Source organism: Indicator indicator, chromosome 8 (genome assembly GCF_027791375.1).
Source record: "Indicator indicator isolate 239-I01 chromosome 8, UM_Iind_1.1, whole genome shotgun sequence".
Taxonomy (NCBI): Eukaryota; Metazoa; Chordata; class Aves; order Piciformes; family Indicatoridae; genus Indicator; species Indicator indicator.
In genome coordinates this window covers 19,217,389-19,234,706 of record NC_072017.1, presented here as the reverse complement: position 1 = coordinate 19,234,706, position 17,318 = coordinate 19,217,389, and the positions used below count along the sequence as shown (strand labels likewise).

At 37.9% G+C, this 17,318-nt stretch overlaps 2 protein-coding genes across 2 annotated transcripts in view; one reads left to right on the top strand and one right to left on the bottom strand.

Moving 5' to 3' along the window:
* Positions 1-257: 257 nt before the first annotated feature.
* LOC128968496 (uncharacterized) lies at positions 258-10,995 on the top strand. Its single transcript, XM_054383019.1, has 8 exons — positions 258-797; positions 2,125-2,211; positions 2,379-2,612; positions 4,628-4,650; positions 5,509-5,654; positions 6,037-6,137; positions 6,231-6,332; positions 7,294-10,995. The coding sequence occupies exons 1-8, from the start codon at positions 258-260 to the stop codon at positions 9,070-9,072; spliced, it is 3,012 nt and encodes a 1,003-aa protein (XP_054238994.1). The 3' UTR covers positions 9,073-10,995.
* A 1,057-nt stretch (positions 10,996-12,052) lies between these two features.
* The window catches only part of DDX60 (DExD/H-box helicase 60), a 41,839-nt gene continuing 36,573 nt past the window's right edge, over positions 12,053-17,318 (bottom strand). Inside the window, exons 33-37 of the mRNA XM_054382870.1 lie at positions 16,684-16,831; positions 14,613-14,755; positions 13,442-13,593; positions 12,460-12,522; positions 12,053-12,364 (exon numbers count right to left, since the gene is read on the bottom strand). Of these exons, the coding sequence (XP_054238845.1) occupies positions 12,262-12,364; positions 12,460-12,522; positions 13,442-13,593; positions 14,613-14,755; positions 16,684-16,831 (609 nt within the window). The 3' untranslated portion in view covers positions 12,053-12,261. The remainder of the gene's footprint in view (positions 12,365-12,459; positions 12,523-13,441; positions 13,594-14,612; positions 14,756-16,683; positions 16,832-17,318) is intronic.

The following is a 17,318-nucleotide window of genomic DNA, read 5'->3' as shown; positions in this document are numbered from 1 at the left end:
GGGGTTCTACTTCCTGGGAAGTTGGCCGTTTGGAGTTAGCTGTTTGTGGGGTGCGTTTGGTTCTTTTGCTCTGGCTCGCAGCTCCTGCTGAGCTGGAGGCAACGGGGCAGCGGGGCGAGCCGGGGGCGCTCATCCAGCCCGCCTGCGAGTCAGGCCTGGGGCAGCAGGACGAGCCGGGGGCACCTGGCCGGTTCGCCTGCCAACCGGGCTTGGGACAGCAGGACCGACGATCTCAGCCGCCCGCCAGCTTGTGGCAGATGGAGGCCAGTCTGACGTGCGCCGTGTGCCTGTCCCTCTTCGAGGAACCCGTGACGCTGCCCCTCTGCTCGCACAACTTCTGCCGGGACTGCGTGCTGGAGTGCTTGGCCTCGGCCGAGACCGCCCGCCTGCAGCAGCAACGGGGCCAGGGGCAGGCCCGCCTTTCCCGGGGGTTGCCGGGGCCGGGTGGTGGCGCGGCTGGCACGCGTGTGTCGTGCCCGCTGTGCAGGAAGCTGTGCCCGCTGCCCCGTGGCGGCGCCGCCGCGCTGCCCGTCAATACCACCCTGGCGGAGGTGGTCAAGCTGTACCGCTCCGGCATAGCCGGGGCTGCGAAGGCCGGGGAAGCGGAGCAGGGGCAGGGGGCAGTCTCGCTTTCCCCGCTGGCGCTCGGGGGAACCTGTCAGAAGCATCCGGGCGGGCTGGTGCAGCTCTACTGCCGGATGTGCCGCCAGGCGGGGTGCGGGCTGTGCGTCTCTGAGGAGCATCAAGGTAGCTTCCACTCCGTCAACCTCATCGAGACTGTGTACCAGGAGGAAAAAGTAAGCACGGTGCTACTTCTCCTCGCCAGAGGCCCGGCTGGGAGGCCGGGCTGTCCCATAGGGCATGGGTTGGTTTTACCCTGAAATTCAAGGGAAAACGCACTGTGGTAGCAAAGCGAGGGGCAGCGGGCAACTGTGCAACTTGTGGACTACCCAGGTGCCTTCCCCTGCTGCCATCGGCTTTATTCACCACATACAGGGGGCTAGGTGACATTACGCTATCATCGGATCTGAACCCAATTTACCAAGGCACCTCAGAAGCTGGGGGCAAGGGGAGTTTGTGTTTGTTGGGTTTTTTGCAGACTTAAAAAAAGGCAACCCAAAACAAACACGCTGATACTAAGATTTTATTGCATTTTTTGATCTATTTTCTTTCAAGTTCAGGAGGATGCTAGTTCTTCTAACACAGCTAGCCACCCACAGGTATTTTGTTTATAGGCTCTCTGAGCTATAATTTAGGTCACAGATTATTGCACATTTAAAAATGGATGGCTTAACTTAGGAATTTTTTAATAAGGCCAAAATACATGAAGAAAACAACTGCCTGGCTTAATAGTTGATTGGCTAGTTGCAGTGGTGGTAGTTGTGACTTTTGCCCAGATACTACCCTTTGGATAGAATGAGCTTTTTATCCCCTATACAGATAAGAGTGCAGGGTGACAGGTCATATAGCAGTTCTGCTGTGCAGTAACTTAAACAAGTGCAGGGCAGTGATGAAGACTATAGGCATAAAAGTGTAAACACAGCATTGACTATTCCTTAAGCCAAACGTCAATTTTTTGCATTGATTTTCCTTCTACTTCTCCTATCACCAATAAGTGTCAGTTGAGGAAACCAGGGGAAAACAGTCCTTGCATTAGACTTGCTATATAAAACTCAGTGATACTATAGCGAGGTAAAGGACCAAAAAGTAGTGATAGTCCTAGTGTAAAACCAAATCACTCACTCATGGACAGCTTTCTATTAATGTAAGGCATAAAAAATAGTGAATATCATACAGTTGCTTGTCAAACTGGAGTAGCAGCATTAAAACTTACTTTGTGATTCTGTGCAACATGAGAGGTTAAACAAAAGACTGAGAAAAACAATGTTTTATCTATTAAATAACTGTAGCCACTCTAGCAAAATGCATTACAGGTGAATCTAAAAAAACATTACTTGGGAATAGTGAAGGCAAGTTTGTGTGCAGATCCAGGAAAGCATTAAATGGTGCTTTGAATCCATGACCTTCATTTAATATGGATCATCCCATGATGTGATTCTGGGTAACCACTGAAATGTTTATGGAGTGGATAAAGTTGTAATAACTCTTTCAACTGTCTTGCAGTTAACCTTCTTCAGCAGTCTGAAAAAAATGAGAATAATAAATGAGAAGCTGATGAATGAAATCTCAAGTCAGCCAAATGATATGGAGGTGAGTTACAGATATTTTTATATACATACATAAATGTCTTTGTTTCTGTTTTCATGATAGGTGAATCACAACATGGAGCACCCTGGTGGTTCTTGTAGCATAGGTGTACAGGGAAGTGACTCCATGTAGACATTGCTACTGTGTTTCATCTGTTCTCATGCTTCTAGATGGTGCTGAACAGTGATGCAGAGGTAATTGCACTGGAATTTGGAGAAATTTTCAAAACTCTGGAAATGAAGAAACGGCAGTTGCTGGAAGATGTTGAAAATCAAAAAAGTAAAAAAGAGAAAGAATTTCAGATTTGGAAGAAAATGAAGGAAAGTCATAAGAAAACTATTGAGAATTTTTTGAAGGATTGTGAAAAGCTTGTCCATGAGTGTGATCCTCAACGTTTCTTGGAGGTGATGGTCTTTTTGTTTATTATTTGATATTGGTATAATGAACCTCAAATGTCATAGAGCCTTCTGTATTGTAGATATGGTAATGACTGGATAAGGAAAAACAAATACAACAGATGACAAATACAGAATACAATTATTTAACAGTTCATATGTTTTTTACAACAGTGTCTTTTCGTTATAATGTGTGCTATACTATGCTACCAGCTGTGAAAGTAAGCTTAGCCTGGGTGCTGGGTGGGGAGTAATTTGCTAGTACTACCTTCAAAATTGTCATGTTTATTTGCTTTGTCATATGTATTTTCAAATGTTTTGTGTATTAAGCATGTTCATTGCATTTTTAGACTTGTAAGACTTTAAAAATGGGTTTCGGAAAAAGATTGGAGCCAAACTGATGATTTGTCTGCTCTGCAGAATGAAGTGCTGTGTTGGGACACCTGAGCTAAGGCACAATTGTACTGATTTTAAAACTTGCTGTAAACTTTGCACCAAGGTGTGCAATGGAGATAAATCAGCCTATTCAAAGCTACCTTAGCTATTTCTGACATATATGTACTATGTAGTATATGCACTTTTCTGTACAAGATACCCTGAAACTCTTCCTCATAGTGTTTTAAGGAAACTAGCAAAAACCACTGTTTCTGATTCAGAAAGAAATGCTAGAGGAACCCAAGGCACTTAGTATTCTTCACTGTTGCTAAGGTAGTGTGGACCTTTGCATCTCATTTATGTCAAGCACTGTGGCTGCAGTTGCATGGAATTTAGGAAGATGGTAAATACAGGGCAACGTACTTAAATAACTACTGAATTTTGTGTTCAGCTTCAAGGCTTACACATTCCTAAGAAACCACAGTGTATTGCAGTTTTCTGCAATGGGTCTTTTTGTTGCCTTCAGAGAAACGAGAAGCTAAAAAAGCACTTCATCTCTGCCTAAGTTTCTGGTAACAACTCATTAAAGAAAATTTCATTTTTATCTGAAGTTTAAGCAGCTCCCTCTTTTGGAAGAAATATTCTGACACCAGCAATTAGTATGCTTTAAACTTACCACCTTCCCACCTGTGCCCCATAACAGTGGAGAGCTCATTTCTGTGTGGCAGGATTTTACTGTGTTTTCAGATTCAGTACAGTGACACTATCAGGTTTTTATAGAGATGCAACTTTTTACTTTTCATTACCCATTCTTTAGGAAGTGCAGTTTGACTGATGCAGTGCATTTCATACTGCCATTATCTGTCTGATTTAAAACTAAAAGATATCGTAACATCTTGAGAGTTGGTAGCAGGGGCTTCCCTCACCAAGAAATACAAATTTCAATGCTTACAAATACCTGAATATCTGAAATGGATTAGATAACCATATCATTCATGATTCAGGATTTGAATGAAGGGAACCTAGAAGAAAGCTGGGGAGGGACTTTTTACAAGGGCTTGTAGTGACAGGACAAAGGGGAATGGCTTTAAGCTGGAAGAGAGTAGATTTAGACTGGATATTAGGAAGAAATCCTTTACAGTGAGGGTGCTGAGGCACTGGAACAAGTTGCCCAGGGAAGTTGTGGATGAAGGTGTTCAAGGCCAGGCTGGACAGGGCCTTGTTCAACATGGTCTAGTGAAGGTGCCCTTGCATATTGCAGGAGTTTGGAACTACATCATCTTTAAGGTCCCTTCCAACAACCCAAACCATTCTATGATTTGGCTCTGAAGGAGTTCCTTCTGTCTTTAACACAAAATATTACAGGATAAAACATTGTCCTAGTCATGCTTGCTTTTCCCATCCCCTACCCCCATTCTCCCCATCCCTGTTAATATTTTTAATATCGTCAGGTCTTTTTCACAGAATGTTAGGGGCTGGAAGGGACCTCAAAAGATAATCTAGTCCAACCTCCTGCCAGAGTTCCTGTAGTCCTGTGAAACAAAGATAAGGAGTGCAGTCTCTGAAGTAGTTTGATAAAGTACTAATCTCCTTCCTTTGAGAGCTGGAGGAAAACAGTCATATCTTACAAATTCTTGTTTTATTTATAGGTGGCCTGTGGCTTGAATACAAGGTATATATATTTTTTTTCATGCTTTGTTAATTCCATAGTGTAATTTTAAGATTAAGAAAGTAGTTTGAATATGGTCAGATACAGCAACTTAATATAAAACTATCAGCCAGTAATTAGGACATAATGCTTTCACATTTTTTCAATGCTCCATATTCCAAATATTCATAAATATGTTAAGTATTTTAGTGATGTACTATCTGTCATTAGAGGTAATGAATCTTTTGAACTGGCTTCCTGACAAGAACAGAGTATAGGAACTCATTAATGTGTAGTGATTGGATACTTTAGGTATCTTATTTAACCTCAGGAATGCTGAAGCATGGCTGGAGCTTTTTACAGAAATCTTGTAAATCTTATATATGGAGATTCTTCAGTGCCTTCATTTTTGTTTGCAGTGCACACACACTACATAGTTCTTTCTAAAGGTTCATAATTACGTTTCCTATCACTTTTTAAGCAGAGTTTAAGAAAGAATGTTGGAAATGGAGTTCTTTTAAAGCATGTTGTGGTTCACACTAACATTAGCAATGCCATGTGAAGAATGAATAATTCAGATTCAGGTATAGTACACTAAGAAAAGTGGTGGCAGTGGTGTGTTAATCTTTTTGCTGAACTGTGGGCACTACTTGCAGTTTTCTTTGTGTATGAAACCTAATTTCAAGTTAATCATCAATTAAGTTTTAAGGACAAAAAATACCTAGGAAACTTGACCTCTTACCAAAGCCTTGTTCTGATTTCTTCTCCATCTTGGTGATTTATTTTTAAAATAAGGGGTTTGTATTAGGCAGGTGTAATTTAGTTGTTGGCATGTGAACCTTAAGAAAAGTGTTTGTTTTTGTGTTTTTTTTCCTTTTCCAGAATGAAAACTCAGCTTGACCTGATGAATATAGCATCCAGCTATGAAAAACCACCAGTGTATACTCAAAAGAAGATCAATATCAAACCTGTGGTTAATGAAATCTTGGCTTTGAAGTTCATGTCCATTAATGAAGGCATTGTTAAAGGTACAGAAGAGGGACAAGATTCAGGAAGTCATTTTAGAAATCTGCAACTTGTTCAACAAATTGCTCCTAAGCCGTCTGCATTGCAAAAATGTGCAGAAAGCATCAGCACAATTATTGGATGATAAATTCATCCAAGACCTTTAAAATGCATTTTATGAATGTCCTTTTTCTATAAAATCTTTAGGCTTTATTTTTGGAACCTGGGGGAAGTATCAGTATCATTTTCTGACAGAACCAGTATTACTACTGTCACAAATGTGTTTGTTGTAGTATAATATGGGTGTTTGTTATAGTATAATATGAAGATCAACTATGCTCAGGAACCTTTCATTATTTTCCATACTTAATATGCTCCTTATCAGTGTTGTATTCTTTCTACTAGATCTGCCTTCTGGAGGAAATGAGAGCTCAACAAAAATTGCTCTCTTTAAAAATAACATAAAGCAATGGCAAGAGCAGAAGTATGTACCCAATGCATTTCTTGTAAGTTATTGATTATGGAACTACAACACTGCACTGTTTTGTTTATTTTGTCTTACCGAATGGTCTGTAAATCTGCTGCAAAACATTTTTCAGCCTGTAGCAGGACAGGAGGAAGCACTGGCAGATGGTAGCAGGATCTGTACCCGCTTAATGTCGATATCAGAAATGTCAGCATTTCAAAACATGAGTCATGAGGTATGACTGAACATCTGTTGTAAGTATGGCTAAGTTACTATTTGTAATGATAACTTTATAAATAAACTTTTATATTTTTCAGTTTCCTTAGTAGAAATTTGTCTTTCCAATTCTAGAATATGAATTGGACTAGATTATTAAAACTGTTATGATTTTGCTCTTCTGTTTTCTTCAGAAAGCTGGAACTCAATCTTGGTATGGACTTCAAATGCATATATTTTCATGTGGCTTTTTGAGTCACATTTGTAGCTTTCTAATCTAAATAAGCTTCTCTATTTGCTATTTGGAGAGGGAGTCATTTGCCTGTTTTCTGAAGACGGTACAACTCTTTTAAGACTACCTAAATTCCTAGTAAATTGACACAAAACTGGATCGAATCTCTTTTGGTTTAGTTTGTTTTGTTTCCTATGATCACTAGATATAACTGGATTTTTTTTCACTTACTAACAGTTCCATCTGAGTGGCTGAGTGAGTACTGTGCTGTACAGAATGATTCTAGTTACAGTTAATGAAGCATGACTGGCAGTGAATCCATAACATACGTTCTGAGAATACCAATGGCAGACAATTGAATGAAAAATTTGCTTAGGTCCTTTAAATACAGACTTTTCTTTCACTGTATTATTTTGGGGAACATCTGTTTTCTGTTCCATTGAGAATACAATTGATGTGGTTCTTGTATCTGTATTGTATTCTGGCAGTGACTTTAAATACCCTCTTCTATAGTCTCCTATTTCAAAACCTACTCTGTCATCACGGTTCCTTGTGTATCTTGTTCAATCATTTTAAAGAACTTTTTTCCATAATGACCAGTGTTCTGTTGCCTTCTAGCAGCAATGGAAAATAACGTCATAAATGCTATGCAATATACTTCTTTAAGTCTTAGAACTGTTCGTGAGTTTTGTAACAGATAATCCACAAATGCTGTTTTACTTAGCAGGATTCTTTGCTCTAATTGTAGGAGTTACGTTACAAATACTATATGGAACGGCAGAAGCTCACCAATGAGTTCAAGACACAAACTTCACGTGCCAGCAAAAAGTACAAGTTCGTGACTGCTGAGGCTTCAAAGGATAGGTCCTCAGGAATTCTTTTGGTATCTTCACCTGCTGAAGCAAATAACACAGATACAGTAAAAATGGGTCCCCTGCAAAGAGCAGGTGCCTTTGATGAGAGAAGCTTTTCTGGAGCCAGTAATCATAGCATCCCATCCACAAATACGAACTTTTCTGCAACAAACGGTGACTTAAAGTTGTTTCATGAGAGATGTTCCCAGGAAGTAACTGCTCTAGTCTTATCAGAAAACTCGAAAGACTTAGTAATTGAAGAAAAAACACCAATTCAGGCATCAGCAGTTACTGTTTCCAACGAAATGGCCAGAAATTCTAGTGCTTCATCTGGCTTAAAGCCAGCAGCATCAGTGCCTGTTACTGTTTCAAATTCAGAAATTCTGGATGTTTCTGGAGAGAGACTTTCTGCTTCACCTTTTGCTTTCAGTGCATGTAACAATTCATTACCTAGATTTATGAGAGATGCAGGTGCATTTTCCTTTAAAAAGAAAACCAGGAAATATGTTTTCCCTCAGTTTTATCTAGGAAAATGCAATCATGCAGATAAAACCGATAACCAGGATGAAAACAAATTTAGAAAGCATGGTCCTGTAACCAAACCCACAGTTTCTGATGCTTCTGCAAGTTCTAATTTAATCTCAGCAGAAAGTGAGAAGCCAGCTGTTCCATTTCTCTTTGGCAATGCTGAAAGAGATTGTTTTCCAGGATTGGGAGTCAGCAATTCACTTAAGGTTTTACCATTTTCCTCAATTTTTAGCCAATCCAGGAAGCTGTCTGACAAAAGTACATCATCTCACATGAGTGATAAAACACCTTGCGCAATAGAAACTGGAGAACATTGTACACAGAAACCATCTGTCTCATGGGAACACAAGGGTGGTACCTCAGAATCCATCACAACTGTAGCTTGCAGTACTTCAGAAACCACCACTGCACCTGGGGTGAATGATGTCTCCGATTCCACACTTGTCCCCAGTAACAGTGTGTTTTCCTTCAATAGTACCTGTTTTCAGTTTGCTGCACCAGTATTTTCTTTTGGAAATACTGTCAGAAATACCTCTGATTCACTAACTTCCTCTGTGTGTTTGTCAGGAAATGCTACTGAAAAAAAGGAAAAAGAGAAAGTGACATCTCTGAACAAAACACCTTTAAATCTAGGGAAGTTTGCATCTTCAGAGTGTTCAGAATCTGCTTCTAGACATAGTCATCCCAAATGTGAAGGATCCTTCTTGCATGTGAACTCACCTAAGAAAATGGGAAGTGCAGAAATGCCTGCTGATAGTAATTCTTGTAGTCAGCCTTTATGTTCCATTGTCTTTCCTGTTAAATATGAGAATGCATCTTCTACTGAACTTAATACAGTAACAAAACAAGAAATAAAAGATGAAGAAAGTGAAACTGTTGCTGAAAACACTTTGTGTCCTAAGAGGGAAGAACCTGAGTCTGTACAGTTTCAGAATGCAGCTTGTTCTGTATCTGGCATGTGCAATGATCTGTGTTCTGGAGGCTCTGTGCTTAAGGTAAACGAAGCAGGAGGAATGCCAAGTGACAGTGATTCTGACACTGAAGAGCTAAGTCAAACATCTGTCTCTACTGATACCAGCAGTTCATCAGAGTATTTTTCTGTTGCTGAAGACAAAATATCTGCTAGAAGAAAATCAGAAACATGAAGAGACAGTGAAATGGAAGATATCTGTGACTTCAGAACTACTTTCCCTGATTCTTGTCAATTGAAATATCTCTGTTAGAAACAACTGCTTATCAGCAAGTACAGTGTACTAAGGTGATTTTTATAGTGCAAACCCAAATGGAAGAGACAACCAAAAATGTCGTATCTTGGTAAAGACTTACGTATGACTGTGTATACTGTATCTTTAAGAATGGTGTCTTTCTGAGATGTGCCACTGGGCTATGTGAGGGTGATGGGGGCCTGAGGTGTCTGGGAAAGCAGGTTCAATGAAACTTCATAAACAGGAAGCGGTATTGCTGTACTGGTACCACATGGCAGCACCATTGCTAGGGTTATATCAGTAAGACAACAGCATTCACCTCACGTGCAGGCAGGGAGGGAGGACAGCCACAGGGAACAAAAGGATGTTAAAGGGCGTTGCAGAAAATTGGTTTGCATATATCCCTTTGGCTGTTTTTCTATGATGTATTTAATGTATATTGAAGATGCAGTTTCCAGTGCAATTTCAATAATTTCTCTTCTGCTTTTGAAATTGAAATACCACATCAATGTTCTTGTTACACACAATAGAAGGGTGTCAGACTGCCTTTATGAAACTCTTCTTTATGAAAAGTAACCATCACTATAACTGATACTTGGTTCCTTTTGGCCACAGTTTGGGCATCAGTGGACAGAAATTAACTTGCTGTTTTGATAAAAGTGTTAGGAGAATCTAGTTTTTACAACAAAAAATATCCCCTTTTGAAAACTTGTGTAACAGGAAAACAGCACCGTGCACTCTAAGTATTAATGATCCAAAACTCATTGACTATGAAATTTAATACAAAGTGAGGAAAAAACCCATCTTCTCTAATTAACCATTTTGTTGCATCCAAGAGATAACTGCTCTCTCTAAGAGAATATGCAGATAGTATTGGAGATTACAGCTCTATTTTGGTTATCATCTACTCTCCAGCAAGATTTTAAAGAACTCAATCCTGCATTAGGAGAGTAAACTGCCAGGTATTAGATCAGAATGCATAATGTTTAATATCCCCACTGGCAGCTACCCAGCCATCTTTAAAAAAAATTCCAACTGCTCCTCATAAGTTATTAAAAATAAATAAATAGATTTCTGGAAGGTTTACTAATACTGTAACAGAATACTTAAATACCATTCTTGGTTTAGGAAACATTGACCAAATTTTAAGTTGGTTTGCATTAAATTCTTTGCTCCAGTTTTTCTGTGGGAATGCATTACTTTATTAAATGTGTGAAAAATAGTTTCTGGAGTTTATAAAACTTACTCATCTTCCCTGCACATCTGCATTATAATAAGGAAGGTGATGGAAATTCTCTTTGTTATTAGTTTCATGGTTCTTTATGTTTGTCTCACTATATTTCAGTTTTTTCCTGAAAATTATTTTTTTATCTCTAGACATGTTCTTCTGCAGGTGTGGGAGAGAAGTGTTAAAAAGGGTATAAAGTTACATTACTGAAGGACAAAAGCTGAGTGTGATGGTAATGACAAAGAGCGTGATGGGTGGAAGCTGGTGTCGCTATAAGGACAGCAAGAGAAATGGAATAATTTTAGAGAGATGCCAAGCACCTATAAAACTTGCTGCAAGAGGGCTGTAGAAAATGTTTTCTGCTACAGTGGTACAAAAAAGTAATTCTTAATGAGCTAGGGTTACTAATAAACACTGTTGAATTTCTTTAAATTGCTTATCTTCAGTGTATCTTCTGTTAATTTCTATTTCAGTGTTTCACAAGCGTTTGATAAAGTTACTCTGTCTTTTAGTGAAAAGACACTATTGTAGAATAACAAATAAAGAGAGTGTGAGGCACTGGTTTTGAAAGCAGAAATTGTTGGTGTGTGGGTTCAATACAGCAGCTTTTCAAGCATTGCAAGTTGCTGTCCAAATGCATTATAGTTCAGCATTGAGGTTTTACAGGGGGAGAGAAAGGGCAAGCAAGACATTTTATTTACAGTAAGTCACTGTTCTGGGTTAACACAGCCACCTCTCACCAGTCCTCCTCTTCCCCCGTGGACAGGAAGGAAAGTAACACAAAAAAATTCTGGGTTGCAATGAGGAGTTTAATGATCCCATACAATGTACAGTTACTGTAGCCTAATTTCTCAGAAAAGCACAGCAAAATGCAGAAGCAACAACAGAAGCCAGTGACCTCCCCCCATCCATCTCACCCACAGCCAGCCAAGCAGAAAAAGACCGGCACTCTAAACGTGGAAACCAGAAGTAGTAACCAGAACGGGAAGCCTCTCATGTTGCAATTTGAACCTCAAGGCCCATAATACTTTGCTCCAGCCAAGGTTTTATTTTTGAAGCTGGCATGACAGCAGCAGATTCAGCTCAATGACCATGACAGTCTACCACAATTTCCTGATATTTTCACAAGTTGATTCCATGGTCATTTTGTGCCAGTCACTTGGTCATCATTCACTATTGACTCCTTATTAAAAGCCAAAGCAGGATTGAAGTGCTTCTCACGCACGTTATTTAAAATGACATGTTGACTGCTGTTACTAACACTTTAAAACACACTGAAGCCTTCAGCCTATAAAATTAGTACCCCGTGATGACCTGGTAAATTTGCAATTCTACAAAGCATTGCAGCATTTTATTAGTCAAACTGCATTATGCCAACAAAATCCTATACTAACAAAATCCTATTTATTTATTTGTTTGTTTATTTAAAATTTTGTAGTCTAAAACTGCGGACCAGTTTAAAAACACTTACAATGGTTCATTAAGGTACTACTAGCTTAACAGTAACTTTGGAAAATAATCAGAACAATTTGATTGTAATTGACAAAGTGATTGCTGAATAATCTGAAATTTAGCAGTGTTGTCTACTAAGAGACTGATCTCTAGAGCTGCCACAACTGTGACAATTGTTCCGTATTTGAGAGCTGTGTTGAGATGCATATCGCTACCTGAAAAAAAAAAAAAAGTGCAATTGTATGTGAAGTTACCTAGTTTTGAAATCTCTCAGAAACAAGTACTTGGATGATATTAGAGCTGCTAAAATGACCAAAAGTGAAGTTTAATTTTCTAAAGTAAACTGTATTACTGATATTGGATGAAACAGTTTCTAACTCTGACCTAGTCACTCTAACTTAAAAGGCAGCTGATCGGTGTGGTAAGGATGCTTATGTACTGTTGCTTCTTCAGATAGCACACTTCAGTTTCTCTTCATAGATTTCGCCCAGTTGTTTAAATGCCAGTAGAACATTATCATTTGGATCATCACACAGTTCACTTAGTGATGTTCTGCGGTTTAAAAAACAAAGCAAAACAGAACTGTTTAATTTTAAGTTAGTTTCAAGAGTAAATGTTTTTTACTAAAGAGCATAAGTTCACCATACCCAACAGATTTAATGAGGAGTGTAAAATCCTTTAGTGCGTAGTAAGCATCCCCTTCATTTAACCTAAAGAAAGGAAAAAAAATCCAAATTGATATGCACTATAATGTACTTTTTCACCATTAGTAAAGTCAAAAGATGTGAAAAGTTTAGTCAAATGATAGAAAGAGATTAAAGGAGTAATTTGTCATTACTGTTAAATAACAGAGGGAAGAGAATGTAAAAGAACAGATTAAATCTCCTGTTTTGGAAAATGTATAGCGTAAGTGATCCAGGAGGAAAGAAGCAAGGCTGCATGTACCAAATGCTTGAATATGCAAATATGAGATATGGTAGTAGCTGACCAGCTTGGGCACAGAGTTTGAATTATCAGGACAAGTTGCCAAATGCTTAGAAAAGGAGGAGTATTGAAGCAACATTGATACAAATACTGCTTTACTACTGTGAAAGTCAGGTTTCTATGATGATGGTCATCCTGCATCATAAAAGAGCTTGTGTTTTGGATGCCTGTGTCTTGTTTAACAATGATGATGAATTCTTCCTTTAATTTTGTTTCTGTATTTATTATTTGACTAAGCTTTTGACATCTTTCTTATGCTAGGTTACCATCTTCTAGACTACTGCATCGGGTTTCCCCATTTCAGGGACTTTCCTGATCTTTTTCCTTGCAGAAAAAACCCTTATTAAATTAGAAGTAAAAAAAAAAAAATAAAAAAAAATTGTAGAGCCTTTCTAAATAACCTGTGTTTCCGAAGTTAAGGCTTCTATGATACTATTCTCAACACCTGGCTGATACTTAGCAGCCATTGCACTTCAATGTAGTGCATGTTTTATTCTCATTAAAACATTAATCCGATTTAATTATATTTAACAGCTATTCCATCCCTATGTTCTGGAAAGGGAAGCTTTTAAAAACAAAAATATGTGCTTATGTACATTTTGTAAACTGTTGGTGTTTAACTTTGTTAAAAACGGTAGCACATACCAGTTATCAGTTGTCAATGCAATCAAGGAACCGTGCTTGTAGAAGTCCAGTGCATATGCATTGAGTGGCATCCTCCTTCCCTGCTTATCATACTTCTTCAAACAAAGCAGGGGGCAGTTTGTGACATTAATGCCAAGGGAACGTAAGACAGCCTAAATAAAACAAACAAGTATCTATTTAATAGCTACTGTGGTTTTGTTTATATGCCTGTTTTGTGAAATCTACACCCTCAGAACCACATCTGGAAAGTTCCATGCTTTAAATCCCGGACCACTCTACAAATCTTCATAAGTACGTGTAGGCCATAGAAACAGAGAGTTTGTTCATAAAGTGACTTATTCTGTCAGTTCAGCTGTGGGACATTCTGAGCAATTTAATGTTTGATTGGGCCACTGCCTTGCATTTTAGGTGAAGCTTTTTCCATATGCATAGATTATGTATTCAAACTCTCTCACTGATATTTTGAATGTATTAATCTTAAGCATGGAACATTTTAAGGATGAAGGTAAATTTCAAGTCCCCTGTTGAAGGAATAGGGGGGGGGGGGGGTTGGTTATTATTTATTTATTTGGTTTTTTTATTCCAGAATTAGAAGTCATGCGAATTCCCTAATGCTTCAGAGACCCTAATGCTTCAGGAAAATGCAAGCTGACAGCAAACATACTGATGGACCTTACAGTTAAGCTAATTCATGTGCTATTGAACATAGTTGCTGAAATCCTAGCTGACAGGCAAATGAAGGCTTGTCAGCCTTGTCAGCATCCTTTTGCCAGGATCCTTACGACTTCTGTCATTAATTTTTACTTTAAAAAAAAAATAGAATCATAGAATTGTTAAAATGGAGAAAAAGTAGGGATATGGTTTGAATTTGAAATTTTAGAGTAATTTACTTGTTTCAGAGTTGAAAAGAACAACAGCCTTTCAAGGAAGTAAACTAGACTGTTTTTCTACATCTGCTCTGTTTCTTGCACTGTGATAATGTGGTGCACCCTACTCAATGGTGCCTTATTTTTTTTGAGACCTTTCAAATTGCTCTTCCTGAAAACCGACACATCATTATAATGTCATCATATTGCATAGAGGCAAGAGAATTGTAATAAACTATTTTTATTCAACTGTAATAGAATTCTGCCCCTCATGAAAAAGCAAAACAAAACAAACCAAAACTTACTTCATTAATTATTTTCCCATGAAATAGATCATTATCAGTCACTCCAGATAAACATGCAAACGGTGAGATGGCAGATATGCTTTTGGCATTGTCCATCAAATAAGATGCTAGTTCAGAGCCATGCCATTTCTTAGATGTAAAATCTAGAGAAAAAATTTCAAATACAGTGTAAGCTATGCAGACACAAACTTCCTTTCGGCAATCCATTATGAAAATGAGAAATTTTCCATTCAGTAGATAAGGATACAAAATAATCTTATAAAGTTAAATGCTCTTGGTGTTTGTTTCTTTTGTTCATAAGAACCCCTATGCAGTTGATTATGGCATTATAAGAAAGAGCTTTCTAGTGGTGAGAATAATTATATCTCAGTCGCCTGCCTCACTTCAGCCTTTCTCCTTGACTCAACTGTAGCCAAAATTGCTAACAGCATGAAGTTGTGCCAAAACCAAAAGGAATGTTGTTAGAAGACTATCAGAAGATTTATTTTTACCTTCATATTTTATTGTGTCCTACATTTAAGAAAACCAGTTTTTTTCAACCTGTATTCACAGGTCTTAATAGCTAGACATCTAATAATTTTTATTCCTATCATCTGAACTCCCAATCGATATTTTTCTTAAATCATGGAGCCCTAAATAAGGAATATTGTAACTGAGGCACTGTTAGAGTCAAGTATGTGAAGGTTGCCACGTCCAAGTGCTCTGCTCAATGCAACCCAGTATAAATTTCTGGTTTTACAACAGCATACGTTTCAGCCGGCTCATGGTCTGCCTGTAACTTCAATCACTGTCTGCAGAACTGTAGTTATTTATAAATCTATTTGTACTTTTGATTTTCCTTTTCTAAATAGAAACTTGTTCTTTCTTTCTAAATCATAAACAATACTTTCAATCCTCACACTGCAACCTTTTGTGCTTTGTGTTATGGTTAAGTGTGCTGCAATTACACTGTTTATGGCAATCAGAAAAAGAATCTGGCAGTATTGATTGACGGTATTTTTGGGTTTGTTTGTTTTTTTTTTTTGCAGCCTTGCCCCAAGTTATGGTAGGTACAAAAGTCTCTGCCATCTCAAACCATAGGACATGGTTTGATCTTGTATTTCTTTTTATGTAAATCTAACAAAAAACAGTTCTTGCAAAGTAGAACAGATTCAGCCACACGGGAAGAATGCAACCACATTACACCTTCCATTTAAGCAAGAAACTTTACCATTCAAGTTGAAAAGGAAATTCAATTTCAAAGCTCACATACTCAGTAAAAGTATGTAAAAAAATATTAGTAACATTAATATATATAAATTATCATATATTCTGAAAATGAAAGGCAGCCTGTGCTTTGCTCTTCTAATTTGGAACTCCATCATTCTATTATTTATCTTAATTTTCTATGCTTTTCAGGTAATGTATCAAGGTGTGGAGTCCTTCAGTTGTTAAAAAAAGTTTACTTAGATTCAATATGAAAAAAATAAAATATCACTATAGTGTTGCTAGCATTATACCATTATGCAGCAATTTACAGTGCTGTGTACTGGAAATAAAAAATTGTTATTTACTGTCTCATATGGCAATTTTGTAGTTGTGCCATTTCATATTGCTTTGATTGTTGGACATCATTTACTGGCATAAGTAACTTAGTTGATGTAAGAAATGCTGCAGTGTTGTTCTTCAAACTTAAGGCTGTTCAGACATTGAAAATTTACCTTTCTAAGACTCCAAAAGCAATTAAAATATCACAGGCGTTTAAGGATCAGCAAGTGAATTGATGATTAGATAAAAGGTCTTTTATTCAATAATTAAACAATATATTTTTCCTTTTATCAAAAGGCACCTTGATTTTTATTTCCCCTACAAAAATAATAAAATAGCAACAAAAATGATCCTTCTCTTGTACAAAACATTTAACACGTACAATATAAACCACAATACTTGTAAAATGTATGTGAAACAGAAATTGTGTCCTTTATTAGTGTTTCTGAATTCGCTATTTCTTTACAAAATAAGAAGTAACCTAAATTTTCTGATACAATCAATTCCACATATTATGACTATGCATTAATTTTTCACTTCCTACCTGTCTTTGACAGTGGAAGTCTGTATTCTTGTTCCATATCTGCCAGCTTGGCAGTTGTCAGAAGAAAATGAGCAAAATTCTCCTCTACTTTGGTGTTGTACTCATTTAGAGCATCTGCAAAGTCTTCTGGCAGATCTTCTAGAAAAACCTGAAATAACAGGCCATTTATTGCTTAATTTATTGCTTAATTCAGGTAATTTGCCCAAAGGTGACTTTCTACATTGGTGCATGCATAGTGTATTAGAACACACACACACACACACACACTGTATTAGCAGAAAGAGGGAAAGAACATAGCTCCAAACTTCAGCCAACTTGTCAGACTGCCTGACCATCTAGAATTAATGTATCTCAAAAATGAGTGAGAATTTCATGCAGAAAAAGGCATGGAAGATATACAATATGTATAAAATGCCTAGGTTTTTACTCACAGAATGCTTGCCAAACAACCTTCTTAAAGGTGTTTCAGTTAGCTAAAAAGAGGGCCTTCTGAAGGGCTGTCTTTCCCAGATCTTGTTTTGCTTATCTTGGTGTTCGATAGGTTCCCTACCAACATGACAGACTGATGCTTTGCTACCATTAGCCACACCAGCCCCTGTAATTCTTCTTTTGTGATTAGCCACTTTCCAGAAATA

Excerpts from the sequence above, each read along its gene's own strand:
- LOC128968496 (XM_054383019.1), top strand. The coding sequence starts at position 258 with ATGGAGGCCAGTCTGACGTGCGCCGTGTGCCTGTCCCTCTTCGAGGAA. Across the intron at positions 2,212-2,378 it reads GTCAGCCAAATGATATGGAG|ATGGTGCTGAACAGTGATGC; the intron begins GTGAGTTACAGA and ends TCATGCTTCTAG. Across the intron at positions 6,138-6,230 it reads ATGTACCCAATGCATTTCTT|CCTGTAGCAGGACAGGAGGA; the intron begins GTAAGTTATTGA and ends AACATTTTTCAG.